Consider the following 20,611-nt stretch of genomic DNA (forward strand, 5'->3'; position numbering starts at 1 on the left):
CACCGACAATGAGCAGTGCACTTTTCAGAAACGAACGCGTCGTCCCAATGCTCCCCTTTCCCCAAGAACGGACACGGACTTAGAAGAAGCTGCGTACCGGGGTGCGCAGCGTACCTACTTACGCCTTCATAGTCTTATAGGCATCCGCTACTCGTCGGCAAAGAAAAGCGGACCAAATGGAGACAGAGCGTCAACAGCCTTCGCGGGCTTCTGTCCGGGTCTCTTCAGACGCGCATGTAGCCCATGTCGGCGTTCAAGAGCTGCTAGGCTTGCGGGAAAAGGAGCTCCGGGAGATATATGCAGCTATGGAGCAACGTCTGAAGGAGAAGGAACTGGAGGTGTGAGCTCCTTGCAAATGTTTTTCTTTGACATATCGACGCAAGGACCCATCTTGACGTGGTCTCAACGACCTTAGTGCCACTCTGTGCAGGAGCGACTTCGTTTACTACAAGAGGATTTCATATACAATCTATCACTTCTGGAGGACCGCGACCGAGAATTGGAGCGCTTCGACAGGATCACAGAGGGACTAACATCAGATGTAAATGATAGGTTTGTGGCGCTACATTTGGGCCATTCAGTCAGATAATGTCCAAAGCTGACACAGGTCGATAGGGAAGCGCGGATAGCGGAGCTCAAAATGGTGGTTCGTGAGAGGACCACCGACATTGCCAACTTAAAATCGTTGATGCAGGCTCAGGAGCAGCAGCACCATGAGCTCCTTCGAAAGCTTCAGACAGATGATGAGGTCAGGCACTGGTGGATTGTTCTGGTCGCAGGGATTGGGAACGGAAGTGATTCTGAACCGATTGTATCTCAGATGATGATGAAACATCAGGAAGATGTCCTCCGAACGAGAATGGAAGAGTTCGAACTAGAGCGGGCCGATTTGCAAATGCAGATGAAGAAGCTCGAACAACAATTGGAGCTCCAAAGGTGGGCATTTGATGCATACGTGACCGATTTATTCTCGTAACTTAATAGTAATCATGTCAGGACTGCTCACTTGGCAGAGATGCAGCAGCAAAAAAGGTCGCAGGAAATTGTATTGCGTGCTCTCAAGCAGGACTTGGCACGGCAGCTGCTTGAAGCGGAACATGACGTGTCGCGGGCAACGGCCGAACTCCATGCTGTGAAGGGGGCGCGGGAGGCGATCGAGAAAAAGCTGGAAGAACAGATGGATGCCAATCAGTATGGGACCCGTTTACCTGCAGCTGGGATGCTTCAATATGGCTAACAGTTGCATCATCCAGGAAAATCGAAAGCAAACTGCAGCAAGCTGGTTGGGAAGGGGCGGACGCGAAGAAAGAGTCGGCGATTCGCATAGCGGAGCTTGAAGAGCAACTAAGACAGGTTTACCACATATGCTGCCGAATGAAACAATTGACCAGGCACTAATCAAAAGCCTTTTATGTGCAGAGCGAGACCGCAGCCGCGCAGGCGCAGACTGCGTTTGAGACTCGGCAAAAGAAGCTTATGCTCGATTCTGAGGAGATGAAAAAGTGTCTAGAACACGACAAGACTATAGCCGAGGAACGGAATGAGACGTTGACAAAGCAGTTAGCAATGGCAATGGACCAAGCGGCAATGCAAAGAGATGAAATCGTGAAAGCCTACCAGCAGCTGGAGAAATTGGTTGCGCATAAGGAGGAAGACATCCGAACGCTGCACAACCGACTCAGTATGGAGAAAAGCAAGGTGGGCATCACCGTTTGGATGGTTTCCTGGCAAAAATCCGTGTCTGAACGATCCCCAACGTAGGTTTCACGCCATGGCGAAACGATTGCTAAGCAGCAAGACCGCATTAGCACACTGGAGGCAGAGCTCGACCGTCGGTGTCATGCTAATGAGCAGCTGCATCAAGAGATGGCTTCTTTGGTAGCTTCGGAGCAAGATCTGCGACGGAACCTGACTGAGCGTATGGATAAGTCTTTGATACTGGACGCGACTTTACACGACATCTTGACTAATATATGCCCAACACCTCTCAGAGAAGCTGGAAAAAGAAAGAAGCTTGGCAGCGCTACACCGTAAAGACGTAGATGATCAGAGCCAACTGGTTCGCGGTTTAATCGCTGCAAAAGAGATAGCAGAAGCGGAAGTCAAAGTGAGGATGAGATGATATCCCAAGTCTGTCGAATACAAAGTCTAATGGTGCAACTCAGCTACTCCGAAGCAAGCTTGGAATGGCAGCGCATGCACATCTAAGGTTGAGACCAGCATCCACACCTCCCTTCCCATCCTACGACACTGGGCAACAACAAGAGGATCGCCTGTCGCCCGACCCAACGAGCGATCGTGATACATACTGGCAGAATGAGGTATGTGACCGCGGGATATTGTTTCGGACTCACCAGTTGCTGACGGCCTCCCGTGTTGTTAGAATGCGCGCCTCACATCGATAATACATCAAATGCGGCATGATATGGAAATCATGCATCAAGCCATGGCAAGCAACGCAAGCACACAGCAACGGAAGGTATGCGGCTATGTCGTCAAGCTATGAGCGTCGCGTCTGCTGCTAACGCTTCTCGATGTGGGGCAGATGAGCCCGGAGGGTTTCCGATTGAACGACGATGCCCAGCAGTTACATAACCAGATCACCAAACTGCAAGGTCTGCTGGCCCAAAAGCAGACCATAATCGACCAGCTTCTCGATCAGCAACAGAAACTGCACGAGAAGTTGGGGCAGTCTTTACGATCCGCCTCAGCTGTCGGAGGAGGAGCTGGTGTGCAGGGGGGAGACAGGGACGTAGAAAACCAGTCCGGATCCGAGCCGCTGGTGGATAAGCTGCGGGCGGAGAACCAGCAGCTTCGGCAGCGGTTGACGGCGTTACATGGTGATATGCAGCGGTTGGCACAGGAACGGGCTCGACTACTGGATATGAGCAACGCGCTTAAGGCGGAGGTCCGGTTTTGGACGGAGAAGAATGGGGACAAGGCCCATGCTGCCACTCAAAGTATGTTCTGTGAGCAACGCTTTTGCTACATGCAGTTTTGTCTTCATCTGCTCTTCATCTCACTCGCTTTTCTGTTTCCACATTGTCTGCGCACTAAAAGCGCTAACAAGTTCACAAGGTAAGCGGCAGCTTCCCCCATTTCGTTTTACATACTCGACCCGCTCACCTACGTCTCCCACAGTGAAAACAGCACGTCAAAAACCATGGGCGACCCAAAACTCCATCCCACGGCCCATCAAACAAAGCGCGCGCGCAACACCCAGCCAACGCGAGGCGCAAGAACGGTTAGCCACTAGCAAACGCGCCAACTCACCGACCCTCGCTGAATTGAGTCCGGATGAAGGGGAGCATTTGCTCAGGCTCAAGCTAAGGGCTCGTGGGATACGGAATTGGAATGAGAGGAGTGACGATGATGACGATAGTTGAGGGCGGACTACCCATCGCATCTCTCGACAGCACACACTTGTATATATATGATCTTCAAGATCAGAAACTCGGTTCATGAACATTGGTCATGAACATTACGCACCGGCTCTAAACGCCAAAATAGATGAGCCGCCGACATGCCTAGAATATTGTAACAATAAGGGAGGAGAGCCGATAGGCCACATGATGCCCATAAATCAAAATGCAAGGAAGCGTGGGCAACGCCGTATCTCACAAACGCAGGACACCAAAAAGAGATATACGTATGTACAGCAGTGACTAATTAGCGTCACGTGGATGCTCGTAAGGTACGGCGTAACGCGTCGCGTATGTCCCTATCCCGCACATCGTCGGTATCAAGTCGTGCGAGATGGATGATGTGAGGCTTGACTTTGGAGGAGATATGTATCCGAATTTCAGAATTGACGAGGTCGTGTCCGCATAGCGTAGCTGTGATCCTGCGTATTCAGATAATCGCGATCAGGACCTTCGTGATGCATAAGCGCGGCCGTTTGAGATAGTATCCCGGGACACTTACCGGACAGGTACCTTCCCCGGTACTATCATCCCACTCACACTTCCGGCATCTAGAATCCAATCTCCTACGCCGAAAGGCGTCTTGCCCCGGGTCATGGCCGACATGCCATCGGCCACCTCCAGAACAAGAGCCAGGCATATCCGCCAAATCTCCTGGCGGAGAAACTCCTCCACACTGTCCGGTAACAGCAGATTCTCCTGTGCGCCGATCTTTGACGCTGTTGAAGTGCTTCTGATTTCGCCGCTTGCGTATAATCGCAGTGTGATTCGATAACTGTGGTTAAGCAGGAGAGAGGCTGAGCAAACTTGCCGAAGGAAGATCAAGACTCGGGCGATGGCAATGATACCTGTAAATAGAGAGAATCCACGATGTATCGACGCCGGCCGTTTCGTTTCGCAAGCGTTGCAGACTCACTTCGAAGCGAGCCTCCAAATGGCTCACTACCGCATCTAAATGGGCTTGTATCTCCTCACGCAAATGCTGTCTCTCCACGCTTTGTGTGACGCGCTGGAACAAGGCCGATGCGGTTTGCCTCCGGTCGGCCTTTTGTCCAACTTTTTGTTTCCGCAAATTCTCACGGTGTATTTCACGTAGTCCCTGCCGCGCTACCCACGCCAGCAACGCACTATTCTCTTCCTGCTCGCTATACTCCGATGGCGTTTCCCGGAGAGTCTGATCACCGCCACTGTCTTCGTTTCTCCGCTGTTTTGTCAGAGGGGCTTGCACTATTTTCACAGTGATGCGAGTATTACCACGGTTGGAACCAATTGTAAGACTGTCATCTGTTTCGATCACATTTGCCGCTGTTGCCTGGCCTGGTGCGGCACCATGCAGAAGCTAACGATGAAGTTGTTCATGAGAGGAAAGCGCGGAAGTCCCGGAGCGGCATAATGAGCTCACCTTCTCGTAGACTTCGGAGTCAAATATACTCGACTGAGCTATGACCAATCGATGAAAATTCCCATCAGTTGCTGTTCCCAGACTAGCAGTTTCATAATCCTTTCCAGGCTCGTCCTCCGTTTCCGAGGGAATCCCATTTGGTGCATCAATGGACATTTTGATTTTCTTCGCCGCTCGATGATAGAACGAAAGCTGGACATCGTTTTGGTCCGCGCGATCCGCCAACCCATCTGATTTAGCGTCCTGAGTGAAATCCCGCCGTAAATCCGCGTGACCGATTTCTCCAAACTCGGAGCCAACTGACAAGGCAGACATCAGTCAGTCAAGTGCCACGACATAGAACTGAAAAGCTCCGATGAAGCGTAATACCATTGTTGTATGTGTAATCAACGTATACGGTTGTTCCATATCCTTGCAGCGTTTTGGCTTGGAGGATCCAGTTCCTCTCGAGTAAATCCGACGTGAACCGACCATAAAAGACCTCGTCGCGGAGGACTAAGCTTTCAATTCGCAAAGCCGCGTCATTCAATTTCGTGGCAATCTCTCTCAAATGCTGCACCGTCTACTTTAGCCTCACGGAAGGATACCCGTATCTGACAACCTGTGGGGTACCTGAAGTTTTGCGGCCACCACGAGCTCCATCTGGTCGATTTGCTGCTTTGCGGAAGGCCGCGGCTTGTTGGGCGCAGAAATGAGACGCAAATGGGTCGTATCCGGCTCCAATCTTGACGTCCTCTTTTCTGCTCCCAACAGACGATTGACGATGTCCAGCAGCAGCGAGCTTTCCTGCCAGGCTCTGCTGCAAATCGACACTAATAAGACACAATCGATGTGACTGGCGGAATAACGTAAGTACACCATACTAGATAATATCTTTAGCAAGACGGATAGACGGCAGGTGCGGCTGGTCATCTGGTGCATCGTCCTCCACCGCCGCAGCCAGGGGTTTCGACTTGATTTTGGTCCAGTTCAGTTGTTGGGCTCGGTTGGTCAGTCGTTCGAGTCTCGAAGGCACTCTGCGGTGATTGGGATGAGATTCGGATCTCGAAAACAGGCCGCCGCTCTCCACTTACGTTTCGAGGACTTCCTCCCCTGTTGTAGTGATGTCCCATAACCGCTGACCTACGTCAAGCTCGACGGCGACTTCCAAGGGAGAAGTCGACTCTTGGTCCATAGCTAGGAACGATCCCGGAGAAAAACGCGCCAATCAAAGTGTGCCGGACTACCCCATTTGGGGACAAGGTGAGAGGGCGGACAGGGACAACCTGTCTCTTCCAGGTCGTAAGGTCCTTTCGACGCTTCTGCTTTCTCCGCTGAAGGATGTTGCAGAGCATCGGCGGCGAAAGCCCAACTGACAAGGGCTAATATGTGGCACGTGACGTCGAATAAAACTGAGTTCGAACGCGTTGAATGGCTAGCTTTTTTTTTTCGGCCTGCTCCAGTTTGTTCCTTGGTCTAGTAAAGACAGCAAGCGGGACTAGGGCATCGCACATGGGCAGCGACAACGCATGCCATCTTGCAAGTTGCACTGTAGTTTTGCGTGCAATCCAATTCCGAAGTCGGCCCCAAGTCCTGGAGAACAGAATGGCAAGGGAGCGGACAGTCACCTCGCAAAAAGCTGTGCCTCTCTATATAATGCGTGAATTTGGCTTTGCGGCAGTCGCTGATGTACTTCAAGGGGGGCACGGCTTTTTGCCGGAACTGCGGGAACCAGCATGCAGTGACGGCTAGCTGCCATCCACATGTCACACGGCACTGCAACCATTATCTAACATAAGCTTGCCGATGCCCAGCTGCTACTAGCCACGTCTCAAATTGGGTGTTGATCTTCCTATAAGGCACGGAATGTCAGCACCGGTGATGAGTCGTCTTCCACATCATACACCAGAATCAACCAGGAGCAGGCATTGATAGAACACTGGGGAAGCTGGTCGAAGCCGTGGCCGTCGATACTGATCTACGCCGTCGCCATACAGTCCAATCCGCGTAGGGTAGCATGGCGTGGTAGCTGAATATGGAGGTAACCGCAGGTCATAAAGCACAATGGAATCGAGGTGACCGCCATGTTGAGAGCGGCATGAATGATGGCCTGCTCCTTTCGTGTTTACCTGTTGGCCCCTCGAATACTTAAGGTCGAACAGATTCACCGGATTAAAGACCGACAGTTAGACAGCACGGCTCGGTTCCAGTGCCTGAAGAGTAATGAGCAAGTATGTACACATGTGCTAAAACGCACGCCGAATCAAAGAAATTCTGGGCAGACAGGCAATGATAGTGGGTGGCAGGTCAAGAATCAAGTTCTGTAGGATGAAGTCCCGGAAGGCAGAGCAACACGACGAGGTGATGTTGCGGCGTGGCAGTAAGCTCATGATTCTACTGCAGGAGAAGGACCGGAGCCATCCGTCTCCTGCTGGAGAACGACAGGAGATCTTTCCTTTCCGGCAGGAGAAGCATACGAGTAACTCTTTCCTGTAGGAGAGGCACAGCGAGGCGTGTGGCCTCCTTGGATCCCCCACATGTCCATTGGCAAGCGGAAGCTGCAAAACGCGTTGGAGCGATGCTTATGTCAGTGACTGACGGCGGCACGTCATTGTCCGCCGTCCGATCGCACGAGATCCGAAGCCCCGCCTCAGGCTCCGTGTCCCCTCCGCTACGTACAGTGCTTCCGCTTCCGAAGCCACCTTGCGAGTGATATTCCATCAGATCCCTGTGGCGAAAGCATACATAAGAAACGGGCGCCCTCTCACCCTCCACCAGCAGCTGCTCTCACGTCAACACTGGAATCTCGTCTCGAAGTACCAGTAAAACCATCACCGCCATGTCGACCCCGTCCAACATCACGCTCCACTACCTGAACAACAGCAGGGCCCAGAGAATTATTTGGCTCTTGGACGAACTTGACATCAAGTTTGACTTGAAGCGCTATGAACGCGGCCCCGACATGCGGGCTCCTAAGGAGTTGAAGCTTGTTCACCCGTTGGGCAAGTCTCCCGTCATCACGGACGGCGACAAGACCATCGCGGAGTCTGGAGCTATCGTCGATTACATTGTTGACACCTACGGAGCCGGGAGGCTGAAGCCAGCTGCTGGAACAAACGAGGCGATTCAATACTCTCACTGGCTGCATTTCGCTGAGGGTACTTTCGCAAAAATCCGCAGAATTTGCACTTGGTGCGTGTAAGCTGACGTCCGACTTTTTAGGTTCTCTCATGTTCCCTCTCTTGATGACTTTGGTCTTTGGAAGTACCGTGAAGCAAAGCCCTTTCTTTGTTCGCCCACTCGTGAGCGGCATCTCGAGCGCGGTGCACTCGAAGTTTATCGACCCGGAGCTGAAGACTTTGTTTGACTACATCGAGAAGCACTTGGAAGTGAATGAGTACTTCACCGGCTCCGAGTTCACCGCTGCTGATATCCAAATGACTTTCCCGCTCGAGGTATGCATCTGTGCATGCGCGCTGTGCTTTATGGCTTACTATTGGATTCGTACATAAATTTCTGATTGTATTTCTGTTTCCAATTTCAGGCCGCTTTGGGACGTGCAAAGGAATTCATGGGTCCAAAGACTATTGCTTTCATTGAGAAGATGCATGCAAGGCCCGCTTACCAGCAGGCTCTGAAAGACACTCCTGACTATGCGTATGCGAAAGTGAAGCCCGAGGCATCGACCTCCAACTTGTAGTCTCGCGCATCCGATTACGCTACGATGGTGAGGGCTGGTTTGATAGTGAGGCCTTAAAGCTGCCGGCCGCTGTATGCTCTGGTCGCATCGTGCTGTAGTTACACAACCCTCCACAGGCCCTAGATTGAACTCGCTCTGGCTCTGCTGGTGAAGATGCACGCCGCTCTTGCACTTTGTAAGATATATTACTGTACCTTAATTTGCACATACACTATTGATCCTCTGCGTGATCTCGGACCCCTAGCGGACTGAAGAACTTGGGAAGTCGGGATGTCACAAAACGCGCCACAAAACGGTGCGTTCTACGCGCCGCCGACGACACGATGGTCTCCGTGGGAAAGCAGGTGGGAAAGCAACCGCTGAGCTGAAGCACCCTCAAACAACCAAAGCACCCCAGAAGCACCCTCCTTTCATCTTCCGGCATTATTCGTTCACAGGAAGCAAAGGGTCGTTTTTCGCCGGAACGACAACAAGAGGACCCGCTCCAAAAGCATGACTTTCAAAGAGCGCATCCGCGTGCTGTGGGACAATGCCGCCCACTCACAGTCACCGAACAAGAGTCCGGAGTCGCCTGGTCCCAGCGGCCATGTCCCGCCAGAAGCAGAGCCTTCATGCTGTGGTTTCGGAGGACGTAAAGCATTGAAACTAGCATTTCCTCTGGAGGCAGAGCTGATGGTGACGGACACTGGAGTGACGCTCAAGTATGACTTTGGCTTAGGTGGGTAAAAGGAGGAGGCTAAATAGAGTCTGGGGAGTGGGAAGATTATGCAATGGAGCAAGGGGCGGCTAGCGACGAATGTCTCTGAGGACAAACGAGTGTGGCGACCGTACATGTATGGACAAGTAGGCTGTTACCGATTGGCGGGCGAATGGTATGAAAGCCGGCTCAGGGGACCGGTTGAGGGAGCTTATAGAGAAGCTGACCTATCCCCGGTGGCTTTGAAACTTATCCAATCCATTGGGGATCTCACATCAGCGGAGTCTCATAACTGAATATGTCTTCGCATCACAGTCACAACCATTTCGAGCGCATTGATCTTTGGAGCTGCAAGAGTGGCGCGACCATCGCCTCCTCTGAAAACAACGAAAAGCGGAGATGTGCTGGCCAGTGAAGCCAGCCGGTTACATAGGGACTCCAACGCCGCGGGACAGTCGTCGTACTGGGCTTTGACAGCCGTGGAACTGACGAATGGCAGCTTTTCAAAACGACCTGGGATCCGTCGCATTTTGTTTGAGAGCTTGACGCAGGCGAAGGGCGGCGTGGAGTCTGCCATTCAAGCTGTCCAGGCGACGGCTGGTTTGAAGAGAAGTACGTCATGTGCCCATTTTGGCCAGAGTCAACCTTCCATGTGACATTGGTTATTCACCGTGCGATTCGCTATGCAGGCACGAAACCGGTACTCCTTCTGGTGAATCCTTTCGGCGGGACAAAGCGAGGAGTGAAGAATTACGAGCAATATGTTAGACCTATGCTGCACTTGTCCGAAACGCCCTTCGAATTGAGGAGTGCGTATATTCTGCATGCTACCGAACGACATCTACGTTCGATCTAGGACCTAATCATGAAGTTCTCTCCGGATAGAAACGACACATCAGCAGCATGCGACGCAGATTGCCCAGGAGATTGATATTGACGCGTACTCTGCTATCGTGACGATCAGCGGCGACGGGGTGTTTCACGAAGTGGTTCATGGCCTGCTATCCCGACGTGATTGGGAACAGGCGTCGAAGCTTCCCATCGGGCTAATCGGAAGTGGTGAGTAAACACACCTTGAACTTATTTTCTGCTACAACCTTTCACGGGTCACTGACTTTCATGTTTGTTAGGCACCGCCAACGCCCTGGGGAAGAACTTGATGTGCGGATCTATAGAGTTGGCCACCTTGGCCGTTATCAAACTGCGAACGCGACCCATGGACGCCTTCTCCATCACACAAAACGACACCGTGACGTACTCCCATTTACAGCTCATGTGGACTCTGCTGGCAGATGTCGACTTCGAGTCGGAAGCATACAGATGGCTTGGCGCCGAACGCATGACGGTCGCGGCCGTCATCCGTCTCATCCGCATGCGAACATACCATGGCAAGCTCTACCTGCTTCCAAGCGACAAAGCGCATGGCGCAGGCCCGTCCAGATCAAGTTCCCCGACACCCAAGGGAAACTCACCATCATCACCCGCAACATACGGCCCACAACGCATCTATACCGCCGACCCCAAGGCCCACCTTTCATGGCCCACCATCATCGACTCCTCCTTCAACTACTTCGTCGCCACCAACCTCCCTTGGATTTCAGATGACTTCATCGTGACCCCACACGCCCGCATCGCCGACGGCGACATCCACGTCGTATGGTCGGAAAAGATGTCCTTCCGCGATGCCCTGCGGCCGCTTCTCGATCAGGGCACCGGTGCCTACATTGCTCAGCCTTCAGTGAAAGCCGAACGGGTGAAAGCTCTAGTATTGGAGCCGCAGGGATGGACGTGGGATAAGGAGAGGAAAGCAGGATCGAAAATGCACGAGGGGGAGTTCATGGATGTCAGTGGGGAGAGGGTACCTTATGTGACCACCAAGATGGAGATACATCCTGGCGTATTGAACGTCCTGTGTCCGGACTGGTTGGATGAGAGCGCGTGGACCCGCGCGTATGAGAAGGCTACCAGGGGTTCATAAGCGGATACGGAAGTACGCTGAAGCTGGAATGGCTGAAACCATGGAACTTGTGCACTTTTATTCCTGTAAACCTACTCTGTATAATTGGACTCTCAGCCCTATGCTACATTATGTAACTAGTCTATGTAGCGTACAAACACGTGCTTCGCTGCACACGGCAGGATGGTGAAGTGAGTTCCCATAAATATCTTCGAGTAGTGTTTTTGCGTCGGTGGCCTCGCAGGAAGGTACGCTGTCTCCAAGTCGGCATGGTCGCCACCCACGTTCCCTCTAAAACGCCTGTCGCAAATTCATCACCAAGCTGACTGGACTGAAATGCTCAGTGTCATATCGTCAAGCTTCTGGCAGCCTTCCATAACCGATAATGCAGCTTCCAACTCTTTTTCCCCAATTTCGCGTCAAACAAGTTGAAGTTGTTTTTCTCTAGGGCTTGTAGAAACAAATCGACCGGGACCTAGAGACGCGAAAAGTGATGTTACATGGGAACACCGAAGTTCTTCACGACGGCAAGATTGCTCACTGCAGGTAGCAAAGCCGGAATTGCCGCCGGAGGCATATCTGTCATAAACGACCGCGCAGTGATGAGCTGGTCGTTGGCGGCCGTCGCGACTTCGAAAACGACTTCTTCCAGCGCTTGGCTTGGACCCGTGCGGAAGACTGTTTCCGTGGATAGCCCATGCTACAGGTTCGCAGGTGAATGAGTCATTGCGTGCGCACCATTCGCGCGAGAGCGAGTCCGACCACACCAACCTTCGCCATAATCTCGGAAGGGAGATAAAACCTCCGTTCCTCCACATGAAACGGTGTAGCCCTCAACAAGGTGGCTATTCCAATAGCCTTCCCCACGTGCCCCGCCGCATGTTCTGCATCGTGATTGCGTATCCCGAGCGCTTCCAGCTGCAGATACAGCAGACTGGACGCTGTATTCTCCGCGTACTTCTCCAAGTCCGCTATCTTTGCGTATTGCGGATCTTGTAAGTTAGATTCCTGAATATCGCGGAACGGATGTTGGAACTGCAATCAGGGCCGGTATGCTAGAATTTCCGCCATAGTGGTTTGCGCGGCAACTAACCCTCTCAGTCAGCATCCTCTTGAACCACGACTTTGACAAGGGCGCGGTCTCCAGCGCTTGTGCAAGCATCAGCGTCACGGGATGGTTCGGCGGTCTGCCCTACGACGGAAAAGATTAGGCTCCGCATATGATATTGGCTCCAGCAGGCCGCGGGGCTCTTTTCTCAGCTGCTTTCGTTCTCACTAACCGCAAATACATCGTCCACAGCATCCCTCCACCACTGTATCCGCGCTTTCCCCAGCAACGAGTCCTTCACGCTCTCCCTGATCAGCGCCGTCTCCACATTGAACGCGCGAACAGCCCAAACGGCATCCCGCGATCTGGCGGGAACAAACAGGGACGCTAGATAATTATCGTAATCGTGCTTTTGAAGGAGGGTGGTAACATAATTCTGAGCGTTCTGAAGCGGTGCGGGGGTTGTTGCTGGTCGGGAGGTGGGTGCGGCGAAGTGTCTCCGGCGGGGTTTGTGGGCTTGGTGCAACTTAGAGGAGAATACACCGACGCGGGGTACGGACTTGGCGGGGAACGACATTGTGCCTTGCTACTTGTTCAAACGACTCAACGCTATTGAACGGGCTACGGCTGAAAGCTTCGACGCTCCAGTGGAAGCTGCTGATGAACCTTTGGATTTGTTTGTTGGATTTTCCCAAGTTCCCAAATATCGCGTCGGGAGCCTGTCGGCAAGTGTCGGGACTCGGGAGCAGAGAATTCAAGCGCATCCTCTGCGCGTCCTCCACACGCCTTCTGCAGCCGTTCTGCAGTTCAGTTGCAGGTTGGATTGGAGGCGGTAGTGCAGTTGACAAACAGCAAAGAAGACGATTAGTACTGGTTTGAAGATGGGCAAAAAGAATGCGCCTAAGAGCGGGGGTGGTTCCGGCGATGCCTCAGAAGGTAAGGACGAATTCCCGCCGTTCCCGCAAGTTCCCACTCGCCTATAGGAAATCGCGTGGGATATGGATGTCTTCGAGACGAGGCGGCGGGGAGTGTTCAAGGTGTCCGGACTTCGGCGACGACCCCAAAATGACCGCCGAGTGTATTCCTCAGGATGAGACTGAATTCCCATGCTTCCTGTAGGGAAAGGTAAGCTGAAACCTGCGAATGCCATCAAAGTGCGGCACATACTATGCGAAAAGCACTCCAAGGTGAGTTTGCTCCGACCAAGTTAGACACTTTATGGCGACGTTGGAACCAGCACAGCCGGTCGAGGCCGGAACGCTAACTGACATATCTGGATGACAGAGCATGGAGGCGATGGCCAAGCTGAAGGAGCGGGTATCGTTCGACAAGGTACGGCCCCCGGAAAACTTCAAGCACGGTGTGCACCCTACGTCTAACATTCAAGATTTCCCAGGTCGCCGAACAGTTTTCCGAAGACAAGGCAAAGGCAGGGGGTTCCCTGGTGAGTCCACTTCTCACTTTCAGGAGAGCGATGGAGACGGCATCTCAACAACTTGCCTCCTCCTAGGGGTGGATGACGCGAGGTTCAATGGTCGGTGCGTTCCAGGACGCGGCATTCGCGTTGCAGCCCTCGACGGTTGGGAATCCAAGCTATACAGACCCTCCGGTGAAAACGAATTTTGGATATCATATCATCATGGTGGAGGAGCGGAAGTAGAGAGGCGCATGTGTATATAGAAGATTGATGCCAGCATGCGAGATGCCAGTGGCGTATCTTGTAGCATAACATCTATCCGTGAGGTCAGCATCACCCTAGTAAGTTATGGCGTTGACAGAGCATTCGGGTCGTTCTATTTGTAAGCCGAGAATCGACCAGGGATATGTGCTCCATGGAAACGCTTCACCGTCCTGCGTCCGGCCGTCTAGTTTATCTCCAGGTCATATGCCCTTGCTCATGTGCCAGCAATCTTCCAAATTGCCAGCGTTCTAAATATGAATCCATATATCCATGAGACGGGCTCAAACGTCTCATGTCTGCATAGCATCTGGATCCTCTTCCCAATTGTCTCCTTCTCCTTCCTCCGCCTCTGCAGGTAACTCAGGTAGTGGGGCAGGTGCCAGCCCAGCAGCGTCTATCAATCCCGTATGTAATGGGTCCGCGATGAGTGATCCAACCAGTGTAAGCATGTCGTTTGCCTTCACCAATCTAGTGGGAGAAATGAGTCATGCAAAGCCCGTGAATCACAGATTTCGAAATTCGCAAACGTACTCTGCCACAGTAAACCTCACGACCGATCCAACACCGATACTGATTGCTGGATCTCCATCAGCAGACGCCCGGCGCCACACCCCGCCTCCATGCCCCTCTTCTGTGGTCCCGTCTCCCGCTTCCTCGAAATATTTGAATTCGTCAAGTCGGATTTTCCCAGATGGTATCGAAGCGTTGAAAACACCGTGCACCAGGAGACCAATGTGATCTGATGATACTTTGTTCACCACCCCAACTGTTGTTTGAAAAAGTACGCCTCAGTTACGCAGGACCCGAGACTAACAGCAAACCTCTTCCGCACGTACCAACGAGCTCCCCGACGATGGGCTTGAACAGCGTGAACCTCACCCGGACCTTGAAATGCAGGTATGGGCTCTCATACATCAACCGCGCCGAATCCTCTACCGCCTTTACACCAGAGCAAGCCAACACCACCCCATCCAGTTCTTCCACGTAACGCATGAGAAACCTATCGAGATATTCGTTGACTCCTTTATTCACATTGCCGATGAAGCATGGCGGGAGGCTCAATTGGATCTGAGCAACAACGGAAGAGAAGGGGGTTGTGGGCTTCCGATGGGATTTGGCGGAGTGTGGTTTCGCGTGTGTCGATGATGGCGTAGGGGTGGACTTTGTGGTTGCGCTCTTTTTCGATGCGCTTGTGGAACCATCAGATGGCTTTTTTGTCGAAGAGGTCGCTTTCTTTTTGTCGCTAGCACTTTTGGGCGTCTTTGGCGCCACATCTTCTGCTTTATCTGCCTTTTTCTGCTTTGGCTTTTTCGCTATTGCCGGTGTCCCCTCTAGCTTCTGCTTCTTCTCTGGCACTGCACTATCCGGAATCTCAGCGGCAGCGGACTTCCGCTTTCCCTTTTTCGACGTCTTGTCCGACGGTGTGGACATTGTTTCGCACGTTTTTGTGCTGGAAGGTTTCGTTAAGGGGTCTACAGGCCACAATTCGGGGCTTCTTCTTTCCGAGGGCGCACGATTTATGCAGCTAGGTCCGGCGTTATCCTGAACGGGCCTATGTGATTCTGTGGTGCCTTTGAAATACCGGGTTGAGGTGTTCTGGCTATATGTTTTCGGTTATACCACCAGCGAGCAAGTCAAAAAAGCAACTGGGCGAACTGAGCGATTTCACCAGCCCAAGAGATCACGTGATTTACGGATTCAGGCCTTGCGCGCGTCGAGTTGTGGAAGTTCCTGTCACCTTTGCCCACCACGGTTGTTGCCTGGGTTGTGTAGGAGCCAGCGTAGGAGCAGCCAACGAACTTCTTCTTCATGGCGTCGAAGGTATAAAACGAGGCTGGCCGCCGGCTCGGCGCTGTCGTTTGTCCTGCGTCTTCTCATCTGAGATCGGTGCGTCTTCTCCGAAATTGACTGCGATGCGATCATCCATCGTCGTCTCATATATCGCCTGCCTCGCGTCACTGGCAGCTGCAGAAACAGTCCAGCCAGGCGCTGTCATCTCGACCCACGATACCTCTCCCAGCGATTCCATTCTCCGCTACTCGCTTCCGTCCTTGCACGCAAGACAAGACCCGGCTACATGTCCTCAAGGCGAAAAGAGATGTCCGCGAGGATGCTATCCTCTTTCTAATATCTGTTGTCCTGCTGGCCACGTAAGTCAGAGCACTCCTTCCGTTCGAGAACTGGTTCGAGAGGTACCAGATCCTCGTTGAAACACACTTTCCAGGGCTGCAACCCAGATGAAACCTGCATAGACGGTGGCTGCTTGAGACCACTCGGTAAACCCACGAAAAACACCACCTGTACCAACACTGCCAACAACTACCTGGACAGTTTCTGCGGTGATAAGTGCATGCCTTTAGCGGCGTCATGCTGTCGCGGTTAGTTTTCAGCTGCGGTTGAAAGGTGCAGATTGGGGAATTTGTTGATATACGTCTCAACAGGCGATTCATTCTGTCAAAATGGATATTGCGCGACGAATGAAACGTGCACGCCATGGAGTTCTAATTCGAGAGAGGGGGCAGTCTTCAGTGAGGATGCGCTGTGTGGTTCCTTCTCCATGGCTCCAGGTCACCAATGCTGTCTCGGTGAGGCTCCGCGAAATTCCTCGACCTTGACCCGTAAGGAATTGCCGCTAACCGTCTCCCCATGATTATCAGCGATTGACGACGAATTCAACCGAAAATACGACGGGCCTGCCGCCAGCTGTCCGAGGTACACCACGATGCTCCCGCCCGGCGCAATAAGCTACCGATGCGGCGATAGCACCACTCATTCGCCTGGCAGAGGTAGGTGACAGCCGACGCAGTTTTATGAATTGACCTGGGACTGCATGGGGCGCCTTTCTGAAGTTTGACACCATTCCTGCACTCCTTCTCGAATGTGACTCCCAGCACCACCGACTTGTACTGGCCCGGGGAGCACGGCATCCACCTGTGCCGAACTAGGTCTAGACGACTGCGGATCCGGCTGCATGGCGCGAGGCGGTACGTGTTGCACCGGCACAACCGGCGGTGCCGGCAATTCGACGTCCTGGACCTACTGCCCCCGAAACGGCGTATGCGCTCCAGATGGACGCACGTGCGAAAGCGTGCTTGATAGCGATGGCTGTGGCGTCCTGCAGGAGAAGTGTGGGTCAGGGTGTATGCGTGTTGGAAGTGTTTGTTGTGGTATGTATGCCTTTCCGCAATGCATACGGAGTACACGAGATGTGTGCGAAATGCTTGAGCATTCTTGCATTTCCCCATTGTGATTGCTCATCCTTCTTTCTTGCTTCAGGCGCCTCGTCGTGTCCCGCAGGCACAACCTGCGGCCCCAACAACCAATGCTTGAAAGACGGTGCAATCCCCTCCGGCCAGTGGGTCCCAGAAGTCGGCAACGTCGGCATCCTTTTCCGTTCTCGAGTAGTCGTTGGGAGGCCTGGTGCTACTCCTGCTGGCAACAGCACCGGGGCTGGTGGCTCTGGTAATGGCCCTGTCGGCAATACCGGTAAAAGCGGATCAAAGGATAACGGCAGCGCCGCGGTAGCAGCAACGGTTTCCGGCTTTCAAATCGCCGCCGCCATCGCGGGCCTTATCGTCAGCTTCCAACGGTAGAAGGTACAGACATTGCTCCCAAACGCTCGTCTGGAGAAGGACCGCGGCTAGCCTAGAGGTGTGTAGTATAGCACTGTAGCATTTTAGACGAAACAGGTACCGTTAGAACCACCCTATACGCTTGCAATCTGACCGCGTCTTCGGTGGAATACATGAGAACCTTGAGAACACCACGCATGTTCGTTCTCTTGTGAATCCTGGGCAGATACCTGCAGACTCGAGACGCTATTGTGAAGGGTTCAACGCTATGATAGCCCACCCACCCAAGACCGCTGAACCATCCTCTTACAGGCCGGCCCCTGCATTCGCCTGAGAGTGAAGCAATGGCCATGGGCCACCACCCGCAGACCCCGTCGCAGAAAAGCCCACACGCCCGTCCCCACAAATGGAAGCTCGAAATCAATCATACCGCGTTCTCGGTCTTGGATCCACACGAGAATCCACGGCGAGAATTCTCTGGTCTGTCGGCGGCGTCAAAAGACGTTACGTCCCCACACTGTGATCGCTCTCGGTCGTCGACTCGTCCCTCTACAGTACAGCACGTTTTGTACCCACAGTACCGCAGGCGATGATTAGCGATAATTTTAGCGAGCGAGTTAAGCGATGATTAGCGAAGCGAGCGGAGCGCTAATTAGATCCTAGTTGGAGCTGCATGCTTTTTTCTTACTACTTTGGACTCGGAAGCGGAAGAGAGGCTGTCAGCATGCATGTGCAGCCTCTCTGGATACACCTGGCGGTCGTTGCAGAAGCCAGAGCGAAAATGTTATAAAGACCCTGCGGTGAGCGTCAAGCTTCCTCGCTTCCTAGTGTGAGAAATCTCCAACGTCCACCCACAATGCCTTCCGCCCTCCTCTCGACCGCTGTCCTCGCGCTGGTCGCGCAGACAGCCCTCGCCCTGCCCGGCTGCGATGGCAACTCCCACGGCAAAGACCCCCGACCACTCATCCCCCGAGACTGCCCAAAGACCGCCATCGGCTGCACCAACAGCACCTCGACCGGCCTCCCATACTCGGGATGCTGCGTCCCCGACCAGGGTCTCCTGGTCTTTGCCCAGAACTGGACCATGGGTTACTGCCAAAGCGGCGCCACCTGTGCGAACGAGACGCTGAACTCGTTGCCAAAGAACGAGTTCACCATCCACGGACTGTGGCCTGACTACTGCGACGGTACATACAACACATCCCCTCTTGGATGTGACCCGGCCCGTGCGTACCACGATGTGTCGGAGCGTATTGCGGCCAACACGGTCGAGAAGGGTTTCGTTGAGAAGCTGAAGAAGGTGTGGAAGGGTGCGGATGGAAGCTACGAGTGGATGTGGTCCCACGAATGGACAAAGGTATGGACATCTCATGAGCCAGACGTTGAGCAAATTGTACACGATCGCGAAACTGATGTCACATCTCTTGTCACAGCACGGAACCTGCATGTCCACCATCAACCCCACCTGCTTCAGCAAGGAAGTGCAGGCCGCCAACTCCTCCGCCGACGTCCTCACCTACTTCCACACCACCTACAAGCTCCGCGAGCGTTACGAGATGGGCAAAATCCTCCGCAAGAAGAACATCGTCCCTTCCGCCACCAAGCCATACAAATTCGCCGATTTTCAGGCCGCTATCGAAGCTGATACCGGTTACCCCGGCACACTTCAGTGCGTGAAGGTCAACGGAACTGCTTACCTGTCTGAGGTCTGGCTGTTCTTGAACGCTCGCCCCAACCTCAAGTTTGTGAGCCAGATCCCCGTTAAGCTTTACAACTCTTGCCCCAACAATACCGACATCTGGTTCCTTCCCCAGCCCAAGAAGCACTAGAGGGTATTGATACACACTTCCTCACTAGATTTTAGATTGTAGTAGATAGAACCACCCCGTACATATCGCCAACATTGAAAATCGATTGAGTACTGGCCAACACACAATCAGCCAGTTATCGGTATGCGAAGACTTGAAACTGTTCTGGGAACTTGAAGTTATCTTTCCACTATGTTAATCATGCGGATTGCATTGCGACAACGTCGTAAGGGGTAGAGAAAAAATCGTTGTTTATCTAATGTGACAGTCCGTATAAAGAATGGATAAGGGATCCTATATATCGTGTGCTAAAGTATGGGTAAACGTCTGTTCGGAAGTACGCCGTGTTCAGTCCGGTTGTTCGTGGTGATTATACGCCAACTCGGAAACACAGCAGTATCAGCATGCGGTCTTAAAGAAATGCGAGTGAGAGTGATGCTGGGGGGTCTAAGCCATGAAGAGACCGACGACACCGCCAAACACGGCGCCACTGAGGCCAGCAAGCCTCGATCCAGCGTCGTTCTTAGCCGCAGCGGTAGCAGTTGCAGTGGCGCTAGCAGTGTTGGAGATAGCGTCGGGAGCGGCGGTGGAGGAAGCGGTGGGAAAGGTCGAGTAAGTTCCGGAGAGAGTGGGAAACGGGAGGAGACTGGTGCTGCGGGTGACGGTGTTGGCGGGGACGCAGGCGTCACAGTACTGCGAGGTTTGCTGGCGGATGGTTGAGATGGAGGGAGAAGTCGTGCAGAGCTGGTTGTAACTAGCGGCCACGGGTGAGAGCGGGAAACGTCAGAAGGAGAACCAAGGCATTTCTTCTTCGTACGAACAACCCTCTCCCCTCCATCTCTATTTCCCACTTACCAGCTCTGGACGGCGGTGTAGTCATTGCACAGACAGCAATAGTATAAGGCCTGGTTCTCACGGACGTTGTTGCAAGCGTTCTCGATTGTGGTGCCAGGGGTGGTGGCTAGTTTGTTTCCGTCCAAGATACCTGATATACCGGAGCAATGGTGAGCTTCTTTTCTGCTCTTCAAATATCATTCATGCCCGAAACGTACCGTTGCTGACACACAGGTTGAAGGTAGCCTGGTTAACGAAAGGTGAGCAGGGAGTAAATGTGAGAGCGGACCGAGAGCATTTCGACAGAAGTTCCACATACCTGGGTAGCATTTCCACAGTCCGTAGCGAACTGGGCGGCTGCAAGGGCCGGCAGGGCGACGACGAAGAGGGCGACGAAGTTACGCATTGTAGCTGTAGTTCCTGTCCAGTGTTTCCGTGGGAATGATGCTGTTCGCTGCGAGTTGTGCGGCACGGGAGAGAAGGGCAAAAAGGGCAAACGCCTCCCGACGAG

At 53.1% G+C, this 20,611-nt stretch overlaps 10 protein-coding genes across 10 annotated transcripts; 6 read left to right on the plus strand and 4 right to left on the minus strand.

Annotated features, from left to right (window-relative positions):
* Positions 1-20: 20 nt before the first annotated feature.
* EV422DRAFT_604303 (uncharacterized protein) lies at positions 21-3,661 on the plus strand. Its single transcript, XM_053073755.1, has 14 exons — positions 21-338; positions 416-552; positions 616-748; positions 821-936; positions 997-1,191; positions 1,254-1,353; positions 1,420-1,698; positions 1,762-1,918; positions 1,992-2,107; positions 2,166-2,321; positions 2,384-2,479; positions 2,546-2,960; positions 3,061-3,078; positions 3,142-3,661. The coding sequence occupies exons 1-14, from the start codon at positions 177-179 to the stop codon at positions 3,384-3,386; spliced, it is 2,325 nt and encodes a 774-aa protein (XP_052922542.1). The 5' UTR covers positions 21-176; the 3' UTR covers positions 3,387-3,661.
* EV422DRAFT_218751 (uncharacterized protein) lies at positions 3,573-6,199 on the minus strand. Its single transcript, XM_053065446.1, has 8 exons — positions 5,898-6,199; positions 5,688-5,840; positions 5,437-5,623; positions 5,194-5,377; positions 4,825-5,123; positions 4,271-4,761; positions 3,925-4,197; positions 3,573-3,844 (listed from the first exon to the last, which is right to left on the minus strand). Exons 1-8 carry the CDS (start codon positions 5,996-5,998, stop codon positions 3,676-3,678), a joined length of 1,857 nt encoding a protein of 618 aa, XP_052922543.1. The 5' UTR covers positions 5,999-6,199; the 3' UTR covers positions 3,573-3,675.
* A 1,298-nt stretch (positions 6,200-7,497) lies between these two features.
* EV422DRAFT_541224 (glutathione S-transferase domain protein) lies at positions 7,498-8,739 on the plus strand. The gene is made up of 3 exons (XM_053071191.1): positions 7,498-7,961; positions 8,026-8,258; positions 8,348-8,739. Exons 1-3 carry the CDS (start codon positions 7,643-7,645, stop codon positions 8,501-8,503), a joined length of 708 nt encoding a protein of 235 aa, XP_052922544.1. The 5' UTR covers positions 7,498-7,642; the 3' UTR covers positions 8,504-8,739.
* Positions 8,740-9,520: 781 nt separating this feature from the next.
* On the plus strand, positions 9,521-11,377 carry EV422DRAFT_219507 (ATP-NAD kinase-like domain-containing protein). Its single transcript, XM_053065451.1, has 3 exons — positions 9,521-10,009; positions 10,086-10,259; positions 10,331-11,377. The coding sequence occupies exons 1-3, from the start codon at positions 9,820-9,822 to the stop codon at positions 11,176-11,178; spliced, it is 1,212 nt and encodes a 403-aa protein (XP_052922545.1). The 5' UTR covers positions 9,521-9,819; the 3' UTR covers positions 11,179-11,377.
* Positions 11,378-11,503: 126 nt separating this feature from the next.
* On the minus strand, positions 11,504-12,782 carry EV422DRAFT_499969 (isoprenoid synthase domain-containing protein; the record flags this gene model as incomplete). Its single annotated transcript, XM_053068113.1, has 5 exons — positions 11,504-11,632; positions 11,699-11,857; positions 11,929-12,165; positions 12,251-12,349; positions 12,438-12,782. The coding sequence occupies 5 exons, from the start codon at positions 12,780-12,782 to the stop codon at positions 11,504-11,506; spliced, it is 969 nt and encodes a 322-aa protein (XP_052922546.1).
* Positions 12,783-13,086: 304 nt separating this feature from the next.
* On the plus strand, positions 13,087-13,865 carry EV422DRAFT_570622 (uncharacterized protein; the record flags this gene model as incomplete). The annotated part of the gene is made up of 5 exons (XM_053072893.1): positions 13,087-13,141; positions 13,325-13,392; positions 13,490-13,537; positions 13,602-13,649; positions 13,716-13,865. 5 exons carry the CDS (start codon positions 13,087-13,089, stop codon positions 13,863-13,865), a joined length of 369 nt encoding a protein of 122 aa, XP_052922547.1.
* A 191-nt stretch (positions 13,866-14,056) lies between these two features.
* On the minus strand, positions 14,057-15,557 carry EV422DRAFT_219076 (uncharacterized protein). Its single transcript, XM_053065449.1, has 3 exons — positions 14,723-15,557; positions 14,418-14,652; positions 14,057-14,354 (listed from the first exon to the last, which is right to left on the minus strand). The coding sequence occupies exons 1-3, from the start codon at positions 15,315-15,317 to the stop codon at positions 14,177-14,179; spliced, it is 1,008 nt and encodes a 335-aa protein (XP_052922548.1). The 5' UTR covers positions 15,318-15,557; the 3' UTR covers positions 14,057-14,176.
* Positions 15,558-15,631: 74 nt separating this feature from the next.
* On the plus strand, positions 15,632-17,765 carry EV422DRAFT_541244 (uncharacterized protein). Its single transcript, XM_053071192.1, has 7 exons — positions 15,632-16,036; positions 16,111-16,264; positions 16,328-16,471; positions 16,544-16,672; positions 16,778-17,053; positions 17,163-17,552; positions 17,689-17,765. The coding sequence occupies exons 1-6, from the start codon at positions 15,800-15,802 to the stop codon at positions 17,477-17,479; spliced, it is 1,257 nt and encodes a 418-aa protein (XP_052922549.1). The 5' UTR covers positions 15,632-15,799; the 3' UTR covers positions 17,480-17,552; positions 17,689-17,765.
* A 297-nt stretch (positions 17,766-18,062) lies between these two features.
* EV422DRAFT_219001 (ribonuclease T2-like protein) lies at positions 18,063-19,434 on the plus strand. The gene is made up of 2 exons (XM_053065447.1): positions 18,063-18,815; positions 18,892-19,434. Exons 1-2 carry the CDS (start codon positions 18,315-18,317, stop codon positions 19,285-19,287), a joined length of 897 nt encoding a protein of 298 aa, XP_052922550.1. The 5' UTR covers positions 18,063-18,314; the 3' UTR covers positions 19,288-19,434.
* Positions 19,409-20,610, minus strand: EV422DRAFT_219072 (uncharacterized protein). The gene is made up of 4 exons (XM_053065448.1): positions 20,420-20,610; positions 20,319-20,346; positions 20,122-20,251; positions 19,409-20,020 (listed from the first exon to the last, which is right to left on the minus strand). The coding sequence occupies exons 1-4, from the start codon at positions 20,504-20,506 to the stop codon at positions 19,714-19,716; spliced, it is 552 nt and encodes a 183-aa protein (XP_052922551.1). The 5' UTR covers positions 20,507-20,610; the 3' UTR covers positions 19,409-19,713.
* Position 20,611: the final 1 nt, after the last annotated feature.

Source organism: Fimicolochytrium jonesii (assembly GCF_025526975.1).
Source record: "Fimicolochytrium jonesii strain JEL569 chromosome Unknown EV422scaffold_27, whole genome shotgun sequence".
NCBI lineage: Eukaryota > Fungi > Chytridiomycota > Chytridiomycetes > Spizellomycetales > Powellomycetaceae > Fimicolochytrium > Fimicolochytrium jonesii.

Excerpts from the sequence above, each read along its gene's own strand:
- EV422DRAFT_218751 (XM_053065446.1), bottom strand. The coding sequence starts at position 5,998 with ATGGACCAAGAGTCGACTTCTCCCTTGGAAGTCGCCGTCGAGCTTGAC. Across the intron at positions 5,841-5,897 it reads GGGGAGGAAGTCCTCGAAAC|AGTGCCTTCGAGACTCGAAC; the intron begins GTAAGTGGAGAG and ends CAATCACCGCAG. Across the intron at positions 5,378-5,436 it reads TGGTGGCCGCAAAACTTCAG|CATTTGAGAGAGATTGCCAC; the intron begins GTACCCCACAGG and ends TAGACGGTGCAG.
- EV422DRAFT_541244 (XM_053071192.1), top strand. The coding sequence starts at position 15,800 with ATGCGATCATCCATCGTCGTCTCATATATCGCCTGCCTCGCGTCACTG. Across the intron at positions 16,265-16,327 it reads AGCGGCGTCATGCTGTCGCG|GCGATTCATTCTGTCAAAAT; the intron begins GTTAGTTTTCAG and ends ACGTCTCAACAG. Across the intron at positions 16,472-16,543 it reads AGGTCACCAATGCTGTCTCG|CGATTGACGACGAATTCAAC; the intron begins GTGAGGCTCCGC and ends CATGATTATCAG.
- EV422DRAFT_219076 (XM_053065449.1), bottom strand. The coding sequence starts at position 15,317 with ATGTCCACACCGTCGGACAAGACGTCGAAAAAGGGAAAGCGGAAGTCC. Across the intron at positions 14,653-14,722 it reads CATCGTCGGGGAGCTCGTTG|TTGGGGTGGTGAACAAAGTA; the intron begins GTACGTGCGGAA and ends TTCAAACAACAG. Across the intron at positions 14,355-14,417 it reads GTGAGGTTTACTGTGGCAGA|ATTGGTGAAGGCAAACGACA; the intron begins GTACGTTTGCGA and ends TTCTCCCACTAG.
- EV422DRAFT_219072 (XM_053065448.1), bottom strand. The coding sequence starts at position 20,506 with ATGCGTAACTTCGTCGCCCTCTTCGTCGTCGCCCTGCCGGCCCTTGCA. Across the intron at positions 20,347-20,419 it reads ACTGTGGAAATGCTACCCAG|GCTACCTTCAACCTGTGTGT; the intron begins GTATGTGGAACT and ends TTCGTTAACCAG. Across the intron at positions 20,021-20,121 it reads TACACCGCCGTCCAGAGCTG|TTACAACCAGCTCTGCACGA; the intron begins GTAAGTGGGAAA and ends CGTGGCCGCTAG.
- EV422DRAFT_604303 (XM_053073755.1), top strand. The coding sequence starts at position 177 with ATGGAGACAGAGCGTCAACAGCCTTCGCGGGCTTCTGTCCGGGTCTCT. Across the intron at positions 937-996 it reads CAACAATTGGAGCTCCAAAG|GACTGCTCACTTGGCAGAGA; the intron begins GTGGGCATTTGA and ends TAATCATGTCAG. Across the intron at positions 1,354-1,419 it reads TTGAAGAGCAACTAAGACAG|AGCGAGACCGCAGCCGCGCA; the intron begins GTTTACCACATA and ends TTTTATGTGCAG.
- EV422DRAFT_219001 (XM_053065447.1), top strand. The coding sequence starts at position 18,315 with ATGCCTTCCGCCCTCCTCTCGACCGCTGTCCTCGCGCTGGTCGCGCAG. Across the intron at positions 18,816-18,891 it reads GGTCCCACGAATGGACAAAG|CACGGAACCTGCATGTCCAC; the intron begins GTATGGACATCT and ends CTCTTGTCACAG.
- EV422DRAFT_541224 (XM_053071191.1), top strand. The coding sequence starts at position 7,643 with ATGTCGACCCCGTCCAACATCACGCTCCACTACCTGAACAACAGCAGG. Across the intron at positions 7,962-8,025 it reads CTGGCTGCATTTCGCTGAGG|GTTCTCTCATGTTCCCTCTC; the intron begins GTACTTTCGCAA and ends CCGACTTTTTAG. Across the intron at positions 8,259-8,347 it reads AAATGACTTTCCCGCTCGAG|GCCGCTTTGGGACGTGCAAA; the intron begins GTATGCATCTGT and ends TTCCAATTTCAG.
- EV422DRAFT_219507 (XM_053065451.1), top strand. The coding sequence starts at position 9,820 with ATGTGCCCATTTTGGCCAGAGTCAACCTTCCATGTGACATTGGTTATT. Across the intron at positions 10,010-10,085 it reads AACGCCCTTCGAATTGAGGA|AAACGACACATCAGCAGCAT; the intron begins GTGCGTATATTC and ends CTCTCCGGATAG. Across the intron at positions 10,260-10,330 it reads CATCGGGCTAATCGGAAGTG|GCACCGCCAACGCCCTGGGG; the intron begins GTGAGTAAACAC and ends CATGTTTGTTAG.